At 38.5% G+C, this 27,651-nt stretch overlaps 2 protein-coding genes across 5 annotated transcripts in view; both read left to right on the top strand.

Moving 5' to 3' along the window:
- Positions 1-21,110, top strand: part of LOC105201140 (neuronal calcium sensor 2) — a 185,967-nt gene extending 164,857 nt beyond the window's left edge. For all 3 annotated transcript variants that reach the window (XM_011169042.3, XM_026132872.2, XM_026132871.2), the window contains exon 6: positions 3,923-21,110. In XM_011169042.3, coding sequence (XP_011167344.2) covers positions 3,923-4,099 — 177 coding nt within the window. In that variant the 3' untranslated portion in view covers positions 4,100-21,110. The remainder of the gene's footprint in view (positions 1-3,922) is intronic.
- Positions 1-27,651, top strand: part of LOC105201139 (neurocalcin homolog) — a 203,610-nt gene that overhangs the window by 165,006 nt on the left and 10,953 nt on the right. Inside the window, exons 1-2 of one of the 2 annotated variants that reach the window (XM_039445738.1) lie at positions 25,685-26,208; positions 26,312-26,531. In XM_039445738.1, the coding sequence (XP_039301672.1) occupies positions 26,462-26,531 (70 nt within the window). In that variant the 5' untranslated portion in view covers positions 25,685-26,208; positions 26,312-26,461. Of the gene's footprint in view, positions 1-25,684; positions 26,209-26,311; positions 26,532-27,651 lie in introns of those variants that run through there. The other variant, XM_011169040.3, reaches the window with a different exon arrangement.

Raw genomic sequence — 27,651 nt, 5'->3', positions numbered from 1 at the left:
TATTTAGTAAACATTACATAAATGAAAAATAATCAGTCGTTCATCAATAAAAAAAAAAGATATATATGTATTTTGATTATATTGGAATAATTATTAAAATAAATATTATTTTACATTTTGTGTTGATGCACCATTTAATTGTTCGATAAATCTTTAATAATAAATTTTAATTAACATTAAAATTATATAAATATTTTAACATTTTCACCATTTATGTCATGCCGATACTTTGAAAATTCTAAAAACGATATATCTCGAATACTTTTTGCTATAAAATATATACATATTTATTTTCATAAAATGAATTTTTTACTTGTGTAAACCGGTACTGTGATCACTTATTATCGTAAAAATGGTAATTTTATTCCTTTAATCTTAAATTTTAAATAGCAAAAAAAATTGTCTTGAAAGAAATCGAAGGGATTAATTATCGACAAAAAATTTCAGTGGGAAGAAAGATTTTTGTTCTTTGCCTTGAGATTCGCTATCGCTTTCGTTAAAAAGCTTATAGAGTCGCCTAATCGCGCCCGTTAGAATACTCATCTCCACGCTATTAGAAGTTCGAAACTTTCGCGACGCCACCACTTCCACGAGAATTCCGGTAACCGGTGCTTTCCGCGTTCAATGAAAATTAACGATGGAATGTTTGGTGAAACTCCGTGCATCCATGTTTAACACTTAACCTGTGAACATCTACATCGTGAAACGCGCGTTTCTGTAACTCAATTGACCCTACATTCCGTAGTCGAAACTCCGAGTACCTTTCCTAACACTAGTTATGCTTATATCTTTACGAGCAAGCATATTGTTTCAAAAATACTATCGTGTCTTCAAGTTTCGATTAAATTCTATAGTAAGATATGTTTAAAAAAGCATTTGTAGATTATCAAAATAAATCCATTCGTGTTGTCTATAGAAATGGAAATAAAATAGACAAAAATAAACGAAAAAAATAGTTTTGCTAAAAAATCTAAAAATTTAACTAGATCTAAAAATAACTTTGTTAAACCATTAAAATAATTATAAGGGACGCATGATGAGCAATGTTGCAAAAAGTTTACTCTAACAACCAGTTTAAGCGTCCTACATAATTATTATGATGGTTTAACAAAATTATTTTTATTTTTGTATTCAACTAAATTTTTAAATATTTTAGCGGAACCCTATCTTTAAAAGACAATATTTTGTATACGAAAAAAATCTTAACAGCCTTAAGTTAAAAATCTAATTGAAAATAATCTTGTTAATTGTATAATTAATGAGTAACATTTTATTAAAATATGAGCACGCGACGTATTTGTTTCGTTAAAGTGTTATTGAATTAATTTAAATATTTTTTTAATTAGACTGCTATTAAAGCTAATGCTGTTAATATAATATTTTTTTGTATACACATTTTGAACACAAAAATATAATATTTTTGTATTTATTATTTATATGAATTAATTTACATATGAACATTTAAAATTATTCATATTATTTATATGAAGATAACGCAGCAACTTTTAGTAATTATTATTATTAGTATACATTTGTATAATTTATATAGTTACATATGTTACATTATAAATTTATTGTTGCAACATTTGAATTTTGTATTGTACTTGTTACAAGATAATCTTACATGTAGTTTCAAGATTGATTTATAGCCTTCTAGATAAGTATGCACCATGTAAAGTAAACTAAAAGAGGATTAATTTTGTTTAAATAATTGTGTTCCACCGGTGAGTCTACCAATGCGTTTACGATAAAATTAATCTGCTGTATCTCACGTCTACTTGCTGTGGGTGAGAAAATAATAAATTTCGCACATTTATCTCTGTCGAGGCGATTTACAGTGGACTAATCGAAAAAAGTATGAAAAAGGATTCTAAATAAAGAATCACTGGTGCGCTTTAGTGGCTCTCAAAAAAAGTATCGATACGATAAATTATATTTTTGAAGCAACACGATTTATCACTTAGTCGAGCTTTGCTCAACTGTAAACGGCATGCACGTGCATAAGAAAAATAAGTGCGTGTGTCGCGCTTGATTTAATGTTTAGCTTATCAATTTCCCGGTCAACTGTAAATGCTTTTATGCATTTCGTCGCAATAAACTTGCTAAGATGGATGTGACAAATAAAGAAAATTCTTTTCATTTCTTTGCGCCGTTAAGAATAGCTTTGCGGTTAATATTTTAATAAAATTTGTATAAACGCATTGAGTGATTTTTTTTATAAGATAATTAAGGTTTGAAATACCATATCTTAAAAACCTGATTTTTATATAAAGTCAATACAAAATGAATAAATTGTAAGTTTATATAGGTATATAAAATTGTTATATACATATATGCAAATATAATTTTTATATAAATCGTGAATCTATTAAAAAGTGGCATACTTTTTGTTACGTAAAGGAAATGGTTGTACATTGGAAACGTATTTTTGTTCGGCGGTATAACGTAGAACGAAAGAAGCTGCGTCCAACGGCGGTTCATTGAATGCTCATTAATCAGGTGCCGTTTTTGTATACTTGAGTCGCGTACCTTCGGTATTGATGGATTTAGGACGAACTCTCGTTTACAAAAACGTGACACGACGGTTATTCCGACGAGTGATTTATTACGACTCATTGCGTTTATAATGCGTAATACGCAAACTTGCTTTCTTGTCCGATTTTCAGACTTTCTTAGAAACTTTCTTAGAAAAATAGTATTTTTGCGAAAGGAACTAATAACGTCGATTTTTTTTCAAGGTTTTTTTTTACAAACATTTTTCTTTGTGTTCTGGAAATACGCAATATCAGCTCAAATATTATGTTTCGTTTTATTAAGCCCTGAGGGATGTGTACTTATACGTTATACATTGTGGCATAATTAAAATCGATACAGAACCTCTGTTTAATGAAATACACGCACCCACACGTACAAAACTTATCTGTATGACGTGAGAAGGTAAGTCGTAAACTGTTCTCGCTACACCAGCTTAACGATTCTTCGTATGCTGGAAACGTTAATATTTTTAATTTATAAAGACTATGGATACGGAGAAAATTTTTTCTTAGAATTCTAAAGTAAGACTTCAAAGAATTTTATTATATTTTTCGTAAATCTTACTAAACTTTATCATACAATAATAAATTAAATATGAAATCAATATGCAAATAACACAAATACGGAAAATGTCATTTTTCAGTCTAAGCGGATTTATGTAGATTATCAATAATATTTTCATGTCAATTATTAAGTGCAGTTCTATAAACTGTCAACGTGTTTGTCGAACGTCAAAGCAATCGTAAACTGAAACTACAAATAATATCTCAAATTAATGTGATCATCCAACTGAATAATGATGGCACAAGCTTCTTAAAAAGATTATAAAGAATTTATTACGAAAAATATCACTTTAATCTGGAACTCCTTCATTCCGAAACGAGAATTCATACTAATTTGACTACCGGAACGTGTAGTGATATTTGTTTATTTAAATCTCAAAAAAATCTTGAAATTAAAATTCTTCGAAGTTTATGTTGTCTCACGACTACATGATTTTGAGGATAAATTCTAAGAGAAAATTCTCTCCGCGTATAAATCTACGTTATTATATTAAACTCCGAGATATCTTTCATGAATCGCTACGAATGTCAATTGAGAAAATATATCAATGCCTTGGCACGACGATGATTGATATCGTTTTGCGAATTGAACGCGCAGAAGAGAGAGAACATTTCCTCTTTGAAATCATCGGGAAACGACATTGATCGGCTTTCACGTTCCAAGATGTTGACGCAAAACTATCCTTCATATCGGATGTATCAAAATATAGATTGGTTTCCCGGACGCGCGACGTATAGACGCATTGATTCTACGCGCGAAATAGCACCTGAATAGCACCTGAATAGCACGTGGAGAAACAAAGTGTTTGTCCTTCTGTTCTCAGGCGATATACGACATGCTCGGCGCGTGTTCGAGCAATAGACCGGCGGACAGCGCGGAGGAGAGAGCGAAGAACATATTCGCGAAGATGGACGAGAACAACGACGGGCAGCTGACGCAGGATGAATTCCTAAAGGGCTGCCTCCAGGACGAGGAGCTGTCGAAGATGCTCGCTCCTTAATCCCGACGTCGCCGCACTTCCGGACGAGCCGTCGACGAGCGATCGTAAAGGACACCACGACCCACTCCCCGACTCCCTCAAAGAACTCGACGGAAACGTCAAAATGCCGGCAACAATATGCGGCCACCACCGAAACGGACATTCGCAAACACACACGCATCATTTACACGCGACACGCATCAACGATAATTTCCTATTAACTATGACATACGCTATTATTGTGGCGGTTTCGATAACGGCGGGGCCGTCGCTCGTGCCCTACGGGGAGGGCACGAGCCGCGATAACGGAGGATGATCGAGGACGACAGATAAACGAGGAGGAACAGCGATTCAAATCGAGTGGCTGTCGATCCTCGCGGGAGAGCGAGATCCGAAAGAGGAAAAATCTCTCTCGCTCTCGCTCTCGCTCTCTCGAGAAAGAGAGAGAGACGTGCAACGCACGACCAGATTTTCGCACGGTTGACTGCGGGACAGCAACGACACGGTGATGTGCAATCTGTTCTGGAAAAAGGAGGTCTCGCGTACACGGGAAACGACAAGTGTGTGACAACATCATCGTCGACGACGGCGAGGGATCTAATTAGCTTGTGGAAATTCTCATCCGTTTCCGCGAGCTCGCCGCGTCGACAACCGCACAGTGGATTCCGCCTCGTCGGATTCGCCGTCCGGATTCAGGAATGTCCTCGGAGTGCGGTGACAGAATTAACGCGGCGAACGAACCTCGCCGCGGCGAACCTCTCGTCGGGGAAAGGTGACAATGTCTCGATCGTTAAGGACCCGCGGTGGCGGGTCCCTCGAAAAGCCCGCCCACGCCTCGCACCGACGATTTGGCTTAGCCGATCCCGGACAAACGATTCGCCGTCTCTTTCCGGATTACGGTTCCGTCTAATAACGCGGACGGAAACCGGAAACCTCGTGAATCCTCTGATGCGCTTTAGATGTCGTAGAGGTTTTCGCACGTATCTCCGTACGATTTTGCTTGTCGCGGACACCAGTTCGACATGACATCGGATCAAATCTGTCTGATTCGAGAATTCCCAGAAGCTTCGGGATGAGTCCTCTCCCGTTATCTATGCGAACGCTCTTGCTCCGTTGTAGTAGAATTAAATAAAATCACTCAAACGCGTCACACAATTTTTTTTTTTTTTCAATTTTTTGAATCGCTTGATTCGTACGAATACTCGATTAAGTGTATTCGTGCACTCACATTCTTATGCGCGTAAATCACAAACCGATGTCAAATGTAAGTAGATTTCAAATTTACCCGTACAGCGTAGAATAGCGAAAACATTGCGAAATGTTGCTGCGAGGTTTCAGCAATGTTGCAGCAGCGATAAAATGTCCGCTTCAGAAATACGTTGCAGCAACGTTAATACAATATTACGTATGTTGCTGCAACATTGCGTATCAATATTTTTGAAATGGACATTTTACCGTTGCCGCAACATTGCTGAAATATTGCAGCAACTTCTTTCAACGCTTTTACTATGTTGTGCCACATGGGCACATAATTTTGAAATCAAATTTGCAAAATCAGATTTGATCTGATACGAGGTCTCGTGAGTTTTGTTTTCAAAAACATCGAATTTGTTCGCGCCAAGACCGCTTTTTCTAATTCCCTACAAGTACAATACATTAGAACAGCTCAAAGCCGACTGTGATTTCAATCTCGTGTAAGCCACTTGTTTATCACTGTTAATCTCCATTCCATTTACTCATTCTGCAAGACCCGCTTGATTAGATTACCTCGCGGGAGTCACGAGGTTTACTCGTAATCCTAATCATACAGAAATTCTAAATAATAAGGTAGGAAAGCGCGTACGGTGCATCAGAGGATCACAATCGGGATTGAGAACCGATCGGCTTGAAATCGCGATCTTCTCGTAAGTGGGACGCGAACGGAGTTTCACGCAAAGCTCGCAGAGGTTTCACGAATTTCGCAATTCGGGCGGGAGCGAAGATATTCGCAGCGTACGAGTGAGCCTCGTAGAATTGACGATTGCGAGAGACTCGCGTCCCCCCTTTTTTTTTCTTAGGGTCTGCGTCCATCGATCGACGCAGGCCGTGTGTCCCAAGATCGGCGTGTTGCGAGGGGGCGATCCGCCGGCCGCCGTCCGCGATAATGACGACGGTGTTACGCGCCCGCGCGAGGTGCTGACACAACGAATTGCGAATTACGAGGTAATGTCGATTAGATAGGGGGGAATAATATCGCTTACGGGGTGACACGACGTTAATTTTATACCGGCACACCGCGGGAGCTCTCCATTGCATCGTCGACCAGCACGCGCGTCATCCCTCGCTGAGAAATCGATACGTACCTCGCATACGATGCTATTACGGCGTGCAGCGGATGCGAGAAGTAGTACCTGCAGTACGGGTCGTACGTATGTATTATCATGTTCGCCAGAGATCGACCGGATGTCCGTCGCGCGCGCGTCTGGATTAGGAGAACGGTGGAGAGAGGCGAATGGCGATAAAAGCGGATATCAATTTCCGGATAGCCGAAATTTCCGCGCCAGCTCCACGAGTTGCTCCACAATTTCCCTCTGCCCTTCTTTTCTCATTATTTTTCTCAAGTAAATTTTCTTCAACTAAGTTTTCGGTATGCAGAATATAAACGAATAAGTGTCAAATATTCCATATAGGGACGTATTTCCATCGACCAAATATTAAAATAAATTTATGTAAACATTGGTCTAGAACGTTTAGTTTTTGAGGTAGCAAAAATTTTATTATGAAACAGTGGAATATCTTGAAACCTAAGCAGTTGACAAACAAATGTTTCAGACAAAAATTGTACGATCTGAAGGGGTACTAATGGTAGATAATGATAAAATAAATTTTCGAAAAAATTAATTTACGTAAGGTTACATGAAGGTTCCATTTCTTTTTTAATGGAATTATGCGACTTTTAACATAACTCTTTTAGTTATTCTGCATATAAAAATACTAAATTAGAGCTATGAAAAAATCAGTTACAAGATATTTTAAATTTTATTTTGACTGAAAATTATCAATTGTTTTGTTTTCAAAATATTCGACTGTTTTACAGTAAAATCTTTTCTACTTTAGAATTAAGCGTTTTTAGACTCATGTTTACATGAATGTTTCTTAATGTTTGATCAGTAAAAAAATACGTTCCCTAGACTATTTGACACTCATTTGTTAACATCCCGTCGCTAGTTTATATTAAAAATTTGTGTAAAGGAGTTTCGACAATGATCGATGCATAATTGGCGTAAAATAAACAATATCTAAATATATCAAAACACATCGGTCAGCTTTAAACTGATTCTAATTTACTTTTCCTCTCGTCGGGAAACAGAAATAAGAGAAGGCTAAAGAGTAAATTAAGTTACAGCTTAAGTTAACCGATGAAATCGACCAAACAAACCGACTCCTTTAATTGCATTTGGCGCATTAATTTGCCTTCACTAAGATTCGCAGCGGTCGGCATTACGCGGGCTGTTATGAGCTCTTTTTGTCACGTTGTAATTACCACGGTGGAGAAAAAGAAGGAATAATTAACTCCACTTACCACCCTAATCGATACGAAGCGAATCGACCTCGTAACTGCATAACGATCGTTTTAATCCGTTCGACAGCGTGCTCGTCGACGTTCCGACACCTTCCATCACGAAGGCTTCGATGTCTTCTTTTTTCTTTCCTTTTTTTGGGTCTTTCTCGTATCCATGTAGCATGCGCCGAGATACGTGTGCCCGCGAGGAACACAATGTGCATCGAGGTCAACGCGCTTCGCGTGCATGTATTTCGAGATTTATGAACAAGCGTCACACGTGCATCGGATACGCGACATCATACACGACGTTCTTCGCATGGCAGATAAATTGGGAAACTTGCGGCGCGTGCGAAAACGGACGAATCGGTTGTTCGACGTCGAGAATCCTGTGCTTTGCATCGTGCTTGGTGAGGTAAGTCAGCACTGTGTATTATTTTGAGAATGTAAAAATTCTTTAAATACGTTTTGAATATTATTTGCGAGCGAATATCTCTTCGTATCGGGATTGAAGAACAATGATTTTTTTTTAGGAAAATTGAAACTAAAATATTTTCTATCTTAATGATCTATTATTCTGTCACGTCCATACGGTACAGCACAGCGAAAACATTGCAAAATATTGCTACAATGTCTCAGCAAAAATTGCAGCAACGCTAAAACGCTTCAGAAGTATTGATACGTAACGTTGCAGCAACGTTAACACAATATTACATATGTTGCTACAATGTTGCTGCAAAATTACGTATTTCTGTTATCGGACATTTTACCATTACTGTAATATTGCTGAAACATTGCGGCAATATGTTGCAATGTTTTTGCAACGCTGTGCTGTATAGGGGAGATGCTCCAAAAGCTTCTGCGAACGCTTCTTGCGATAATCTTACCAGTAATGCACAGAATTAACGACGTACGTTGTGCATATTTAGATATCGGGTCTAAATTGGTTTCATGGGAGAAATCATTAAGCCCGCGGTACACTTACTGTGTCTCCTTCTTGATTTATCTTTTCGTGCGCGCTGCTACGAGTGCCTCACTGCACGCTGATATCATATACGCTACAGATTGCACCGTAATTGCTTGGTTATCCGTTTCCGATAGTTCCGCAATATTTCTCGCGGTTTGCACCGTAATTTGCGGCAACGGGGTCTTTATGTTCACTACAATGACTAATCCCTTCCGTGTGCACAGATTTCCCGAGAAATTAGAAAGCTTTCGATTTCTAACATCTCTTCGCGGATGAAGCGATTGAAAGTTACCTGTATGTTGAGTTACATATTTAGTAACGAAGAATAAAAGTCGTATATACTTAAAAGCAAGAGAAAAATATACGTTCGAAAATCCTTTTTTTTTCAAGAGAGAAATTTATCGGACCAATAATTTTATCGCTTGAAAACACATTAGACGAGTATCGGCAAATGTGACTTGTAAATTGAAGTTTGCATCTGAAACGGTATAGACCTTCGTGTTTGAGTTAAATCAATCAGCAAGCAATATTCCCTAGGCCATTCCAAAACACACACACACACGCTGCTACTGCAAGCTCGTATCGGGTAAGGGAACCGGCCAACACAACACTGCATGTGTGCCACGGGCTTTAAAGAGAATCGATCATACGTTGTAATAAGACATTGTGCAAACCGAGTGTAACGAGAGTCGACGAGTCAACTTGAAGACGCGAAGGCCGACGATAATTTTTCGCGCAGCACGGCTAACTGCGAATTATACTTTTTCCGCCGCGATAAATTCCCACGTGCAAAACGACTCAATCGCTCCTGGAACACATTGTGATCCGCGCGGATTCCTGGCGACTAGAAAATAAATGCGTTTGCACTTATATGCGCAGGCTTTTCGCGAACGAGTCTTCTAATCGGTCGACCGATCGTATGCTAACGCAACGGGTGAATGTAATTGGGCGATGACTCGGATGAAGATTAGTTTTTCGGATTCTTCTACGTGAAGAAGCTGTAACTATATTAGCCATTAATGAGTAGTAAGAATTATAGTCTCGAGATGACACAGGAATGTGAAGGATTTAGCGGCCGAGGGTAGGAAAAAGAAGTATTCTCAAATCAAAAACGTGTGTGCGACTCGGTTCTCTGTGGATTGTAAATTATTACGGTTGGAATGACCGCAATTATTGGCGAATTAATTCCTTTGGATGCTAAGTTATTTTTCTAATAATTTTGTGATAACGTGAGTGAAAGCTCGTAATTTAATATACATACTGCGTTCGAACGTATCAGAGTTAATATTACAGCTAATTATTCTCAAACGTAATAATTTATGACTCGCACGTGAAGCTGATTCGGATTTGTTCGTGAGGTAGATATTCATTGATCCGATTAGCATCCGAGATACAATGTTCTCTGTGCAGTTGTTAGGACACTCTGTATATTTGTATATTTATCTCGTAAGATGAATCAAATTGATGAATAATCACTGTGGAAATAATATCGAATTAATTCATAGTGAACACCGATAATATATTGAATGTTGGATATAAAATAAAATAAGGTACTCGCGGTGCGAGTAAAGCAGAGTTATAAAATGCAATTGTACAAACAATTGTTTCCCGCCGGTGAGAAATATTATTAAAATCAGTTAATGCGTGCGAATGGGGAAGAGAGAGAAAGGGAGAACGGATGAAGGAGCTTTTAATTAAAATTCCAATTTATTCTTCAGTGTGTCATTCGCCTGCAGTTATATTAAAACCAAAAGAAAAAAAAAAAGAAACGTATAATCTCGATCAACAAGGTGGGCGAGTGTTGTTAAAAATTTTACATCGCGACGCGTAGATTATGAAGTGCTTGTGATATCGATTCGGATTGGATTCGTTAATTGAGATGGGTTCTACTAATGCTTGAATAAACGTAATATTCGGGAATCCTATGTATTTTACGGGTTTCACAGAGGCGCAGGAACTTTAGTAATCTACGTAGAATTATGATGAATGTCTCGAAGATGATAGCGTTACAGATTGTACGTCTTACAGAGATCTCTTATGATTAAACGATCGATAGATTTAATAGAACGAAATCTCTCTGACAAGTTTGCATGTAGGAATATTACGATCACACGATGAGAATCTTGTTTTACAAATTCGTAAACTATTCTGAATTACGAAAAGGCATCTAAACTCTGATCCGTATTTTTCTAATACCAATTAAGACACGTTGTTTTGTGCTCTCGAGATACGGATATTTTCTATAAATTAGTCTTTCCTATCCGTAAAATTAAATTAGATTAATTATTAAAGGTGTTTGTTCTAAATCCCGAGTGGAAAGGGTCAAGTATTTTGGGGACTTATCAAGAGCCGCAATGGTTTAGAGATTCTTAAAGTGTTATATAACGCGTGCCATTGCAATATACTGTTTGTTGTGTAGTTATTCGGTGGATAGTTTATTAATGCGAGATTATAATAGCGAGAGGGAAATTTGAGATAATAAAAGTACAGTCGATCACCGGCGTTATAAGAATATATCGTCCCACTTGGGAGCGTCTCGGCAAAAGTTATCCGTTGGTACTGCGAATAACGGACGGGCATCGACATTAATAGGCGACCAAACCTGATGAATTCGCCAGTCGCGAATGGTGGTAATAAAATTAATTTAATGGTACCAAAATTAAGCTACTATTAAGATTAATGGAACCAATCAATTAGGGCGCGTTACCTATATTAAATGGATGGTATCAATTTTCATCAATGGTACTAAAGTAGCACCGATATTAATTCACAGTACCGAAACGGATTGATACCGGAACCTATCGGCTTTACAATCTACTTTAACCTGCGTGAAACGGTGCGCTGAAGGAGGGGCCCCGCCTCCTTTTCGTATTAACTAACGACGAACAACGATAAGCGGACCACACAGTGTGTTACTGGCACGTCGTTCCAACGTAAGAAAAAAAAAAGAAAGAAAAAAATCCCGTCGCGAGGCGAAGACTGTTTCGCGAGAGCACGCGAAAACCGCAGTTTCCTTTCTTCACTTTCCTGCGGCGGGGGTACGTGTAGACGAGGGGGTCGATTGCGTATCACGAAACTTAGAGTGAAAATGACAAAAGTGAGCAAATTCACTAGGTGTTGACCAATGAAATGATAAATACTCTAGTAAATTTGTTCACTTTTGTCATTTTCACTCTTGTTACATGATACACAATCGACCCCCAGGTCTCGTGTGAGAGGGATGAAATTCACATTTCCGCACGTCGCGTCTGAAACTGATAATCGTTAGGGAAGACACATCTATCTCGCTCGTGCACTCACTCTTCTAACGGGGTGATAGAGACTAGCGTTTACTAGCGTTAGCATTCGACCAATTGTGTATTTTTATTAGAACGATGCGCTTCTCGGGTACGCGCGCGGTCGGGTTCTCTCGTATTACCTTTTTCTCCTCCGCGCTTCTCGTCGCGGTTCTCTCTCTCTCCTCGAAATATATCGTCGGAAAAACAATCGGGTCTGCCAACTCGATCGATTTCGTGCGCGGTTACCCTTCCCGAACAAGTCGTGTAGATATGCTCGTACAAAATTAGAGACCGTATACCGTTTTAGGAAACGCGAGGGACGAAGTGTCGCGCAAACTTCGCGAAAGTCTCGTCGCGAGTGACTTCGTCAGATAACTTGCGGACGGCAGACGACTCCTCTGGTCGGCTTTTAACGTGACAAACGGACGTTCTTTCGCCCGTTACTTTCATGCGGCACTAATGCGCGAAATTGCATCGAGGTCGTGGCGACTGGAAAGAGAAATTGATCGACTCGCGGAGCAAAATCGGAGAACCGCCTCCGCGCCGTTGAAATAAGTAAAAGTCACGCGCTCATATATACTTATACTAGGCTAGGTACATATCATCGGCTCCTTCCATGACGCGTGAGAGGCAGAAGGTCCTCTCGCTTCGCGATTTTACTCTCTATGTGCTTCAATCGCAACTACCACGATTAAGTCAATTTTAAACGAAGATGAAGAAGAAGAGATGAGCTCTATCCGTTAATACGATATTTCGAAATATATATGAACGTACATAATTATATATAATATATATAACGTGTTATAAATAATATTAATATATTATATATTCTATGTGTGTAGCGGATCTGTACCAGTAAAAGCGGTCTTGCCCGCTGGCGATGACGGAATCGATCGCGCATTTTTGGGAGGGTGAACGCAATAAATAATTACTCCTCGACGCGACATTTGTTTTACAACGGTGTCCCAAAATTGCAGAGTATCTCCAGGACGAATCAAAGATGTTGCATTCTAAGTAATAATGAAACTGTGTTCAATAAAATATTACAAGGTTTAGTAAGAATTTTAAATTGAGGGATCATTAATCCTCCGCAGATCACAGACCTATTTTTCACTGCTTAATCAGACTATCCGGGTCACTGGTTAAACTAAATGGTTAATTTTTCGAAATGTTTCTGAAGAATCTGAAAAATTGTGGGACACTTCAATATTTAGAAAAATACAATTGTACAATTATATTAGGTTATTTATGAAATAAGGTAGGACTTTTTATTTTCGGTATTTCTGGTACAACGGAAGATAGTATCGTGCTACTTTGAAGTGTTATTCTCCGAAGTGGTCTCCGTTGTTATCGATGACACGGTTCCAAACTCTTGGTAATTCACCAACATCATTAAAAGTTCCATTTTTATTCGGAGAAAAATGAAAAGACACCAGCTTATTTTATAAATGATCTAATATAATCCTAAAAGTTTTTTTTTATTTTTTTGACGTGTGTGGATTTGAGGTAGAATCGGTAAAAATGGGGGAAAAAATGATGGGTCAATACGACCCAGGTCTGCGGAGGGTTAAAGTATTGACATTTTTGAAGGAAGATTACCGTTATATCGCATCGTCGAAAAAATTCTTGAAATGAAGGATGGATGGTAGAAACCGACAACTCGAAAATGCGTTTTATTGTACGAAATCATCGCTGATGTGCAAGACTCGAGATAGACGCATTCGCACTGTCGTTGATTTACATGAAGGGTACACTCTCGCGTACCTAATCGCTAATCGCTAAACCGATACTCGGTTCGTAAAATCCACGCACGATTTCCGGGTAGACTGGGAGGGGGGGATAATGCGAGGAACCGGAAATCGCAGCTCTCTCCTCTCGAATAGAAAGTGCAGCATTGACAATCGACATAATAAGAGTTCCCTTTTACGAAAGAGTCGACGTACGTATAGACGGGAGAATTTTATAAAGCTTAAGAACGGACCTAAAGTGCATTACATTTATTAGAGGAGCCGTCGTTTGCGTCTCGATTGTCGCCCCCTTCGACAAGTGTGCGCGCGCGCGTATATGTGTGTATGCCAGAGAGAGAGCTTTTCTCGCAAAGCCACCGCTCCGTAGCACGTGTACACGCAATAGGAATGTAATACGCACATAAATAATGCACGCACGCGAGCGATCGTGCGCGAGTATACGCGTCCAGAACTCAATTTCCGTCGCACCACATTAATGGCGTTTCCGCTAGCGGGCTGTTCACGCGCAAATTGCTAGCTAAAATCGAGCACCGCGATTTTAAATACCGACCTCTCTCTCTCTCCTCCGTCTCCCCTTATCGAGATCTCCATTTCCGTGATTTCCCGTAGATCGTTACGCGCGCGACACAGACCTTCCGTGAGGACGCATTATCGCGGGATCGATCGTGATAACCGTGACGCCGGAACGTTCTCCGATAGACGGCAATTGACGATTACCATCTTGCAAATTCATTTTATTGCATCCGTTGAATGAAATCGCCCGCTTTTCACTATCTCCGAATCCGTCACGGTTGTCCCTATCTTCCCGGTCCCGATTCTTCCGCGGGTCGCCGCCAAGTGACGAAGATAAAGTCAATTCCAGGTCAATGAGGGCGTGATAATTATTGTAACGAGGAATGCAGCGGACGACAATTGCTAATCGATGATTCGAGCCGTTGTTTTTACAGTCTGTGCTCTGAAATAAGAGTTTAATAATAATAATCGACCTTTGGTGAAATAATTTCAGTGAAATATTTCATTAATATAACCAAATCTAGTAATATTTATTGTAATAATTATAGCAGCCAAACATAGTAGTCAATTGGTTGTTAAACGGTTATCAAACACCTACTAACTATCGTTAATATTTGATTATATTAACTGAGCATTTAATTATCATCTAAACTTAATTATTATTATCAAACTTTTTTTGTGTGCGATTTTGTATTTTTCTACACTGAAAGGAAAAGAAGTTTGATAACAATTACCAAATGTTGAATGAAATAATTCCAATTAAATATTTGGTTAATACAATAAAAAATAATTCTACTGTTTTGAATATTCAGCAAGTATCAAATTTAGTAATATTCGCAAAATATTTTGAAAAATACATTTTTTTTAGTTATCCCAACACCAAATGTTTAATTGGCTGTTATTTCACTCAACATTCGGTAGCTATTACAAAGTTCTTTTTTCAGTACATTTTCTTTTTGGCTTGCCATCTACCATCAACGTCGCACGTTCGTTCTCTATTCCGTCTGTTCAATGCCTCTCGCAAAACGCGTCTAAACTAGTAACTTAAGTAACAAATTTAATTAAAGCATCACCCTATTGTTTCGTTACACGACTAAACTCTTACGCATAACCGGAACACCCTTCGGGTAACATTTACCGGGAAACGCGATCGTAAACTCCGCTTGCAATTTCGCCAATCCGTCGGTCGGCAGAAATGTCCCACGCCGTTTGACGTTTGATGGACGTTCCGCCGACGGCGAAGATGGAAGTCGGTGATGATCACTCGTCGAACATCTCGAGTCCCCAACAGCCTGGCTAACTAACGTGCTAATTATCCAAACTACCAAAACGAAGAGTTATTGCTTATCGTGTGATTTCATTGACATCCCGATTCTAATGAGCATCAAGAACGTCACGTATTCTTCTTCAATACCGCACGTTAATTACGATTAATCAGAAAAACTTGGCATTTGATTTTGCGTTTTTACGAACGAGGAGTGTTTTTCCTCCGTATTATATATTTTATAATATAATACTTCTCCCATTTCTCTATCCCGGGGCTCCGAATTTTCTAGAAGAGAAGATTCAATCTCGTCTCGCTGAATGACATGATTAGAGAATTTCGATTGGTACGGGGAGGGGTGTCCCGGTCCCCGCGACAGCTAAGTGCGATTTCGCATTGGCCGATAAATTTAATCTCCTGGGAAACATCGGCGCCGACTAGTCGATACGTCGATGCCGATCTGATCTGTCGAAGGATCAATCTCGACCGTAAACGGTACGAATCCTTCCTCATCATGGTAGCTGCGTATCTCGATTCGTTCGCCTGTAATATCGATGAGTTGGCGCCACGCTGCAATTTCCGCAATCCAACCTTACTCGGCAGAAAGGTACCTCGCTCTTACCTTCCACCCTGATTAAGTACATCGCTGTATCATTTATTCAGATAACAGCCTGGCAACGCCTTAAATCAGTGGTTTCCAGTTTTCTTGTTACGTATATTTCTTGCTCACCAACGTTTATCTCACGTACGTTTCAGAAATGTTATCACATTTATTTCCAGGATAAATACTTAATTTGTGCGATAACTATACTTTACTGTATTTAGGGAATTTTTCCTTTTTTTTTTATTATACGTGAAGGTAAAACCATTTTCACGAATTTTTTTGATAAAAACTATGCGACGAATTGATTTCAAATTTATTCTATGCATTTTCAACAATGTGTAAAAAAATAAACATACCTAAAATTTTAAATGCATATTTTTTCGAAACTGTATTTTCAAATTCTTCATGCACGATATCTCAAAAAATATTGGATCGATTAACTTCTACTTATTTGTTTTTTGTACATATCTATCCACCAATAATAAATGAATCTTTAAAAGTTCTGAATTGTTAAAAACAAATTTTTTAATGATAAAATCTGATTTTTTACAAAAATACGTAATATTTACTTTAAACCGATGCCATTTTGTCAATTTACAATTTTTCTGTAAAATCCAAGGTTTGTTTTCTATCCACGCTTTTAATAAATAAAATGCAATTTGCATTTTTTGTTACAGATCGCGATTCCTGAGTCGCACTGTTGTGTACCGAATTTTTTTAGAAGCTATTTTTTTCGTTATTTTATATCTTTTAAACAAATTAAATTTTTTAAATAATTTTTATTTTACTATAATTGAGGATACATGGAATAAATGTACAAAGTTTGAAATTATCGCGTCGTACAGTTTTTACAAAAAAGACTCGTAGGGGTGGTCATGTAAAAAAAGGGGAAAGGCTTAAGAATACATAGTAAAGTTTTGACATTTAATTTCAAAAGCAGAAATAAAAAGCAACTTTATTGCCGAATTGTTTCGATCCTAATAGCAAAAAATAAAGACTTTAACATTAGAGTTATCAAAATAGTTAAAGTGACTGATTTGTAATTTTTTTTTCTATGAAATTTCCGTTCCAATGTAAATAACTAAATTGATTGATTTATTTCTTCCTTTATTTTTTTCTATAAACATGGGTATATTAATCGTCGGTAGTTCTCACGTTAATTTTGTGTATGTAATATAATAATTATACAGTATCTAGTCAATTTTTGCCGCAATGTATAAATAGCTTCAATCTAGTTTCCTGACAAATGATTTTAAATTCTATCGAAACTGGGTTCTATTTACCTGGGTTTGGAATTAATTGCTGTCCGGTGGGACATTGCCTTACCAATTAACTTCCCAATAGCCGAAATCTGTAGTAGTACATTTATATGTACCAGATTTTGCAGATCGATGTTAGAAATTAGTTCTGCCTTTGAGGAGAAATCCTTTGTGCGATATACCTTTCTCTCGAGTGCTTTCGAATTACGTGAATGACAGACGCGGTCTCGCGCGTATTATAAGAACAATCCTTCCTCGAGATATAAAAAACTTATTAAAAAGACGCTTATACTCGAGTGATATATGATGAGTCTTATACATTGCAAACTTCATTTTCCGCGTTTTAGTCTACAAAGTACGAATCAGTTGTAGTATGCCTTTAATTTCTATCACGGTGTCCAATTTCGATCGAATAAAAAATCGAACAGCGTCAAAATCGTGTATGCGCATTCACAGCGAATACAGGATACGACTGCGTGCAGCTCGCATACGCGGCCGCGATGATAGAAGTTGATCCTTTCCTGAAAGAGTCGGGTCGGAAGAAGATTAATCTAGGGTACGCTCGCGTTTATGGCGTAATTACGGATAACGTAGCGTAATTACTATGTTATTCCGACGTCGCTCTTACTGCATTGAATATTCATTTGCTCTAGAGTTAGGACTGAACGGTAATCCTGAGAGAGGCGCGTCTCGTGACGTCCGGAGCTTATCCGTGAAGGAGATATCCGCGCGTTCCGGTATCACGCCTCTTGCCTCGGAGCTTTGCACGCTCGCGCAGAATTAACCTTCGGAAGGGCTAAGTCAATAGTTCATGCAACATTATCGTCGCTGTCTTGTTAACGGAAAGTATTTTGTACATGTATATACATTATATATACATATATAATGTGTCTAGTTCAACTGGTATCGCCTTCATCGCCAAATGTAATCAAATCGTGTCTACTGAGAACGATAATGCCGATAAACGTGATCGTTCTTAATTAGAAGACTCTATTATAAGACGATATATACGTAGGAACACGTAACGTGGCTCGCATTTTGTCGCATTTTTTTTTATTCCGGCGTGACTTAAAGCACGAACTGCTTATAAGCAATTTAATTCGCGGAGAATAAACTCTCGCTCTGCGAAAACTGTCCATTCGTTTTTCTCTATCTTCAAGTCCGATCGAGTAGACAGTACTGATAATTCTAAAATACAGAAATGTATTTTTTTTTTGTGCACTTCCCAAGGGAGAGAGTTTCCCATTTATTTTATCACCAATTTTCTTCGCATTTGTTTCTATAATATTATTATCTAAATTATTTTCACAATGATAATCGCGAATTGTTAATTATTTCGCGGAATAATTACGTCTGCTTAATCGGCGCGCATTAATTAATTACACGTTTTGCGTATACGTATACACACACACACACACACACACACACACGCAGTTTAATCATCTATAAATGTTATCCGAAGCGGCAATCTTACTATTATATACCGCTACGTGCTAAACGGATAAGTAGACCAGCAATGATGAAAGTAACGCGCTTGAGCTAACTCGACGGTCTGCAATTTATACAAAGCAGTCCCGGATCAATTTAGAAGACGACACAAGATGCGTAATACAGCTGTGACTAATCCTCAGATCGCATCACGGTAGTTTGCATTATCGTATTTCGCATTTCGAATATTCTCGCTTTGCTGAGAGCGTGTTCTAAGCAGGGAGGAAAGCTCTAGGGTAGAGAATATTGCAAGTAAATAACTAACTTTGTGTTTCTGACTGCTGCTGTTAAGAATATAAGTAGAATACAGTTACATATCTTCAACACGACTTTGTAGACATGTTCGTGTTCTTAAATTATTATTATTAATAATAATATCCTTCTCATACATTTTTCTCACGCATTCATTCTTTGATGAACTTGAAGCTTTTTTTTAGTGAAAATAAGTTATACACAAAAGAAAACATTAGTGAAGAAATTAAGGAACTCAAGTGTGTGAATTACAAAATTATGTTTTTTCAATTTATTTTAGGTAAAGCTCCGTAAACTTCTGATTTGAAGTTTAATTATAAAAATAATGTAATGTGCTAAAGATTGAAAAGTTACGATAAAAAAAAACAATGACGTTTTTAAAATAATATTGACTCGAAATTAATCAGAACATCTGTCATTTAGAAGTAATGTAAGAAATAAATATATCTATATAAACTCTGTACATTTGTATGCAACGTTCTGAGATTAAACCGCTTAAGCGAAATCTTTTATTTTTATCACGAACGATGTAAAATCATTATTACGATACAGACCAGATTATTTGTCGATGACGATTCTATTTTCTCGCACTGCAAAGTGCTCAATATAACTACTTTTTACACGAATAGAGAAATCTCTACTTACTCTATATCAATTCCATCCATACGATCACGCGTTCTTTTTTCTCTCTCGGATAATCGCCGTTTCTAGAGCGCGATCTTGTACGAGGGGAGAAACCGGAGGTAATATCCGCTGATCTCGCTTGCCAATGAGCCTCAATCTTTTCTCTTTTAGACAGACTCAACCTTAACGTGGTCATAACGAGGAACACGAGGACTGAGACGCGAATCCGCGATCGATGCTCTACGAGATATATATCTCTGATGAAGGAGCTACTCGTGGGGAATGTACTGCCGTTAATTACAGTCCTCGATGCGTAATCGCTTTAAGCAATTGTGCACCACATGACTCTCCCGGAACGGATCTTCCGCGAGCATCTTTCCATTACTTTAGCTCGTAGATTACTTAGGACCAGATCGCTCGACGTAACGTGAATGAAGTATTGTATATTCGTACGAGTCTTAAATTATCTAAGGAGTAGGTAATCGAAGCGGTGTAGAATTTTTGGCGTTGAACTTTTTTTCTTCAATTCACGATTTTGAAAGCAATTTCAGGAAGTGACAATCCTGAACAACAATCCCCGTGTTCCAAAAAAGACGTCAAATAAAACGTATTATCGCCGATTGATAGTCAGAGACACCTCGAGCTTGTCCTCGTACGAGAATTAGGAAATATACATGGAATCTCTCATAGGCACGTCCTAGAGCTAGATCAGATTATGATGCTTCATACTTATGATCTTGTTCAAATTACTCTTGCTTCGCGCAAGAAAAGGAATCTCATCTGAACGCACTAAAAATTTCTTCTTTGCACGTTACGCAAAAAAAAGTTGCGAGATGATGTGACGAGTAACTTTGCACCGGCGTAAAAAAAAAAGAAACAAATTTTATAAATATGTAGTGTCTGAAGAAGCAATTAACAATTAACGGATCTTATAAATAATTACGTCGTTAAACGGTCTTAAATATTAAATGATATTAAAACTTTCATTGTGGCACAAACTTCTCCTGGACGATGCAGTCTCTTATCTCATTCTACGATACTCGATAGAATAAACAATTACCCCAATCGTCAATAAATACAGTCGTCTAAGACACATTGGCTGTCTAATAAGCTTTAGATTCAATCTCGAGAGATTCTTACCGTCAGATTATTCCAAGAGAGATTTTCTAGAACGTAAAATACAAATGAATTTTATGCTTAACTTTAACGGACTCCTGATAGAGAGTAATGACAAACTTTTATCCGCCTGTCCGCGAATAAAAATCTTAGCGGTATATTGTTCTAATCTTAAGAAAAAAAAAAAAACAAACTTGTAAAAAGTAAACCATCATAGTTTTTATTACTATCTAACAAGAAGAATTCAGAAGAAGTTAAATGAAGCGTCTCTTAGACACATCCCTGAGGTATCTCCTAGACGCTTATATCGCCTAGATTTTCGGGGAGAAAATTGCGACACATTTCGACATAGATCGACATAGAAATTAAAAAAAAAAAGAAAATTAAAAAAGGATTACGAGGATACTCGCATGTTCCCTATTTTAGCGAGAAAGCGGCGGGACACTATTTAACAACGTCTAGATTGCATCGATCGGAGCTATTGATGTACACGATATTTCCATTTACTCGCACTTTAACAACCGCAACTATCTTCTCGGATACATGCAATATTATTGATCGCCCGGTCTGCTATTTTCGCGTTTATGTCCAACACGCGAGATCTGGACTGCGGAGCTTCACAGAAGTCGTATTTCAAATGCGACATGTATCACAGCGCGATAACATGGTTAAGCAAACCTTTAACTTCCAATTACATTACAATTTCGCGAGCAATCAGAATTAACCGTACTGGGATTGCCGTTGGGTACTTGAGTGGCCGATCGCAGCGTACGTACGCTTTTGCCAAACGACATATCCGTTTTTCCGACACTGAGAACAAACCTAACGGAATAATCTGTCTGAAGTATATTTCTACCGCTAACCACTAACTGAAGGGAAATTGCGCATAAACTTGTAGCGAGTTACCTATATTTGAGACCACAATCTGAATTACGCAATAGCTTACAGCCATCCTGCCATGACGTACTACTTCCGACCCATTGGTGCTCCTGTTATTATATCTTTGCCCACTCGCGTAGAATTAATTAACAACGTAATCGTCCGATGCCAACTATCAACCTCTCGGCCCTTTCGACGCGCGCTCGTTCAATCGGATCGGAAAAGTACAAAGACTTGGCGGTCGCGTGCAAACTCGCATTTTAAATCGAGCCTGAACTCGCGAAGACCCAGCGATTAAAATTTCGTTACCTCGCTCTGCCTCTATTATTTAGGAAACGTTTTGTGCCACTTAAGGATGATTACGTCGAGATGCCGATAACGCTGTAAACAATGCGGTAAACGCGCCCAGAACTTGGCCGGGCACGCTATTTCCTAATTAAATCGACAAGTCCGCTTATCTAAAAACTCGGACTCTCGGGCGTATTACAGGCGTCCTTGCGAGATAATCGGGGGGCGCGGCACTTTGCATACGGCCGTTCCACATTTCAGGTGAAATCGCTTTTCCGAAGAAGGTCGTTGCCGATCAGAATACGAGACAACAGGCATAAATCTTTCAGGGGTTGGGAAAGGAGGGAGGGGGTATCAATTTTACTCGAAGGCCATAACGAACTTATGACTGACTTCGCGGGCGTTCATCGCCGAGATGAGAGAACAGGTGCACATTTACCGTATCAGATAAAGCGTAACGGGAGGGAAGAAACGGTACGATATGCGTAAGTAACACACGAATCGTGTTTGTCAGTGACGTTCAGTTTCGTTGGACGACACGAATTTTCAATTCGCTGCGCAGATAGCCGCGAGATAGCTCACAATATAATGAAGGTATTAACTTCGGAAGTACACGCTTTCCTGATGATTGCGCAGTTTCTTTCTGTCACTAGCGGTAGACTGAAAATGGAACATAATACAGGCTGCAGGAAAAATCGATAAAATGTATATTTCCAACACGGGCATTGCAATGCGGCGGCATTAATAAATTGCTCGATTGAAGTCGCTACAAAATGTACACGCGATACCGTGGCAAACATGATAAATATTCCCGTCGTTTGTTTCGCGCATTTTCGATTCTGCAATGAATTTCGTGGCATTTACGTCAAATGGAAAACGAGAAAAATTCGATTCAATTCGTCGATTATTAAAATACTCGCTAACGACGTAAATTAGTTCGTACGTTGCGCATTTTGCGATTTCTCAAGTACTTTCCGCTCGCGTGATGATCGCTCTGGAAGATCGGAACAAAGATATTTATGGCGTGTGTGAAGCTCTTCATCGGTGCCATTGCAACGATTAAAAGAAAGAATTGTCGCGCAAGAGAAATATCTTCCGAAAGAAAAAAAAAAAATGAATGTCATTCTAAAAAAGGTACACGTACCGATATCACAGCTCCGAGTTATATCTGAAATTAAATCTCTGCGCAGGTATGGTGCACGTTGATCGTTGGATGAAGAAAAAGAGAACCGTGCGATACCTGCTTTTGCCATTATCTACGTCGTTGAAACTTTTACCCGAATCTGATCTACTATTGCGCTATTACGTTCGCCGATTCGAATATGCTTATTCGAGACTCTTTCTTCCTTTTTGATGTATCGTTTAATTGATAACGAAGCGACGCGTACGCAAGCTGTTTTGAGCGGCTAATATCCATTTCCACCAATGCAGATTAACTTGGATCTTATTTTAATTTACTCTTTATTTTTTTCCTAGGAAAGGATAAAGGGTAAATGAAATGGAGATCAAAGTTAATATGTACGTTGCTAAAAATGGACGTAAGTGAACCGATTAACGGTTTGATTCGAGCGAACGCGCAATTAGCGCGTTCGCTGATTGCGCGAGATTTCCGTAGCGTGTGTGCGACGAATGTCACGTAATTTTAATTAGCGTGTTATGTGCTTTTTGGTGTATCGAGTGTACTTGGGCGTATTCCGCGGGATTAGCAATCAACGACCGCGCGACTTTCAAGAATACCTGATTGGATTCGCTTAAATCGCATTCATATGCTTCTTTTTTTTTTTTTTAGACGATCACAACGATGTCGTAAGCTCTTGGTTACGCAATATGATGACTTCTCTGTACATTGACCCTTTTGGCTTTGCATTCGCTCGCAATGTGCGTGCTTCTCACACATTACGCAATTCACAGCAATATATATTTATAATGTAAATGCGTAATATTTCTGAAATTATTTCTCTTTCATAATTATCCTAAATTTAGTTTTTGGAAATTATTCTTTTTTAATTAAATTAAATTAATTAAATTAATTATTGTTTCAAATATTTCTTTCATGGCCAATTCTTTCTTCATGAAGACTCAATTTGCCGGTTTAGGCAAAGCAATCTATGCAAAACATTTCCGGACGAAAATTGACTCCAAAAGGGTTAATAATGTATATACCGCCGTTAAATCAGCGTAATTATTTGATGTGATAAAAGCGATACTGCGATGTATTATAATTCAAAAAGGACAGAAAAACTGACGCTGTAGTTCATTTCACAAAATCTGGCAGATTTTGTCAGACGAGACAGATATGTTAAATCCTTGTAATTGTAATTTTGTATTTTAATAAGTTCGGTGACGCGCGACAGAACCGACGAGAACATAAATGTTAAAATGTTAAATGTCAGTCCTGAGATGCGTTCTTGTCGCGAGCGCAAAACGATGACAGGAGAGCCAGGCTTTTTTTAGCTGTTAGCGTGATCGAGAGGTGGCCGCATGAAAAACCCAAAATTTCATCCGCCGAACTTACATCGGCGTATGCGCGGATGTAAGACCCGTCAGCTTTCACGGAGCCACGTGGCAAGCAGTTTCCAGTGAAAAGATTTGCGATAAAATAAAAAAAAAGAAAATAAAGCGCGACGGTTTGTCCCGGAAAATGTGCGACTTCTCCGTTGACGAGAGTGACGCGAGTCGCGAAAATTTCGCGAGCGTCATCGCCGTCCTGAGATCGCATAATTTACCACGGCGCCTGTCACCCGGCCGCGATTTCGCGAGTTTCACGAGATGCGGATGCGCGCTGCTGGTGCAGCTGCTGACGAAGTAAAAACCAGCGATCTCCGGGCGGAAAAACAAGTCATTCGCGACTATCGTTCTCGCATATGTCGATCGATTCCGCTTCGATCGCGGGACAGTTGGCGAAACGCGTAATAATCGCGAGTCGCGGTCGGATCGCGGGTTAAAGCGCGCGCCGGAGAGATCGTACGCAAATATTAATATTCCACGTCACGAACACATGTCATGTCGTCGGGGAAAACACGCGTGGCGGGCCATCTCCCGCACGTTTCGCCGGCAAAGCAACTCGCCGAAAACGCCTCGGGGGGGAGCAAATTCGGAGAGAGAGCTCGTAGGAATGCGTCTCTCTTACCCTCTCCCGAGACGCCGTCGTTCGACGGAGGGATGCTGCCTGCCGTCGTCGGTTTATCTGTAACGTAACGGGATGAGCGACCGTGCGAGATTGCATCGCGCTCTGCACGATGATGCATCGTCGCTCCCTCGAGCGTATCTCTATCGCGCGTGTACGCATACGTGCGCCAAAGACGGACGGACACACTTCAAATATAGGATTTAATTACCATAAGATCTAGTACTTACGTATTACAATTATTATATTGTGGTATAATTAATTCCGTTTAAGCGGTATATATATTATATATACATATAAATATATAATATATATAACTTCGATATATACATGTATATCGGAGCTCGTATTTTGTATGCGAGTTACGCGCGACGAGGACCCGCGAGAGCCCGCATATTATCGTCTCATTACTAATATTATTATAATAAAGCACACACTACGCTCCAAATGTATTATTATTGTTGTTGTTGTTGTTGTTGTTGCTCTATTAATCTTGAAATTTTCTTCTGTTACAGTTGCGTGAATGCGCGTGATTGCGAATGTGCGTGTGAGAGAAAGTACCCGTCCTGTCCTATTACAGCCCTTATTTCTCGCACTCCCGAGAACCTGACCTCTTTCATTTTTACGTGTTTGCAAATGCATTTCGTCGGGATGGACACGTTGAGCCGACGTAAAATCGATAGATACGTACAAACGCTCGTAAATCGATTAAAGATCCGCTTCCGCTGGAAAATCTGATTCAAGGAGAATCGGTTGAGTCGGAAGAATAACGGATGCCGGAATCTCTTTGTCAAACAATTTTGACGCGGGAGCGTTAAACGGAGGATTTTTCTTCTTTTTTAACGTGAATATAACATTTAACGGTGCTGATCGCAAAGGTTGAACGTTAATAAAGCTCAAAGGACCTTAACAGCATGCGCGCCTGGTTTACGCGGAATCTTTTTTACTCTTCGTCATCGTCGTCGTCGTCGTCGTCGATTTTAATATCTGCATAGCCTTTGACATTCAGTCGCTCATAGAATTTACGATTCTTCAGAGGGAGAAGTATCTTGCCCCGACGCATTTTTTTTTTTTTTTTCCGTTTGTCTTTGCACGTTAATTGCAGCGAGAGCGACGGTTGATCTCGAATGCGGCCCGGCGAGGTAATAGTCGTTCCTACGAAGCGATCGAGCGGGAAAAACGGTATGACCTATCGAACCAGCGGCTTCTCAACTTTCTCACCATTAAGCCAGCTTAATCGCGAAAGCCCACCCTAAAAGTTACCGAATGTCTCTTCTTCTTTCAGGCGTGTCTGGTGGAGAATACCAGCCGCGAAGCGTGTTGTGCTTAACGGCACTATTAGAATAGTAGACTAGTTAGAGCTTTAATTAGCTGCTAATTGGGTTCCGGGATTCGTCGGAAAATCGGGGATTCTGGAAGGGAACTTTGAGCAGCCATGGGGAAGCAAAACAGCAAGTTAAAGCCGGAGGTATTGGAGGACCTCAAACAGAATACTGAATTCTCAGGTGCGTCGCTTTCTATAGATAACAAATAGTCTGACGTCTTTTGATGCGCCATTTATCTATAATATATTGTGCGCGTAATAACATGAAATAACCGGGTTTCTATGGAAAGGATTATTAAGATTAAGACTCTTGAACGCCAACTTTTTCAAAATAACAATGAGAATTATTTGAGAATGCGATTAGTGAATGGGATTAAGTATCTTACAAGTAAATTCGAATCAGCTTGCGTAGTTTCCAACTCTCTGTGATTATTTCGAGAAATCAAAATAGTACTTTCAAATAAATTCGAGTATGAACGAGAGGATTAATAGATTTAAAGTCTCTACGAGTATCTCGAAAAACGAAAACATTACTTCCAAGCAAGATTTGAAAAAAAAAAAACTTAAAAAACTGGGTTTTTTTAAATTTTATGTGTTTTTATAGTTCACTAATAATTAACAAAATTTGCTGTTCAATTCTCTCTAAATTCTTTGAAGTGGAATCCCACTCTAAAAGTGTGAAAATCCAGTCTTGACAAAGAGTTTCATACTTTTAGAGTGAAATTTCACTCTTTTAGATGAAATTCCACTTCAAAAATTTTAGAGAGTTGATAATTCTGTTATGAAATAATTTCAATTTAATTTATTAATTTAATTTATTAATTAAGATTTGAAGAAAGATGATAATTAAAGTAAAAATTAATTAAATTAAACAATTTTTTTTAATTCTCTAACAAAACGGGAAAAATGATTGTGTGTTTAAACTGAAAATTTCAATTTTTATTTGTTCACTCTACGATTTATAAAGCCAAAGTTATATCGATTTTAAATTTTTAGTTTTGAAAAAATTGAAACGTTTGGAAATATCTCTATAAAAATACTCGAGGACGTAAATATTAATTGGATTTAAAATAGAAAATATATATTAATTTAAATTAAATTTTATTACGTGTTCTTTTTCTTTACCAATTTTATATTACTTATTTATAATATTAAATTATGTTTATTTATAATAATTTATATTAAATCTTTTATTTATATTGTTACTAAACTTTGATTTTTTTGAGTGAATTTAATTTTTTATAGGTGGGTTTTTTAAGTGAGTTTAAAAGGGTTTTTTATGTGGGTCTAACCCAATAAAA

Source organism: Solenopsis invicta, chromosome 1 (assembly GCF_016802725.1).
Source record: "Solenopsis invicta isolate M01_SB chromosome 1, UNIL_Sinv_3.0, whole genome shotgun sequence".
Classification (NCBI taxonomy): domain Eukaryota; kingdom Metazoa; phylum Arthropoda; class Insecta; order Hymenoptera; family Formicidae; genus Solenopsis; species Solenopsis invicta.
The sequence above is the reverse complement of the archived record's forward strand: the minus strand, read 5'-3'. Positions and strand labels throughout refer to the sequence as shown.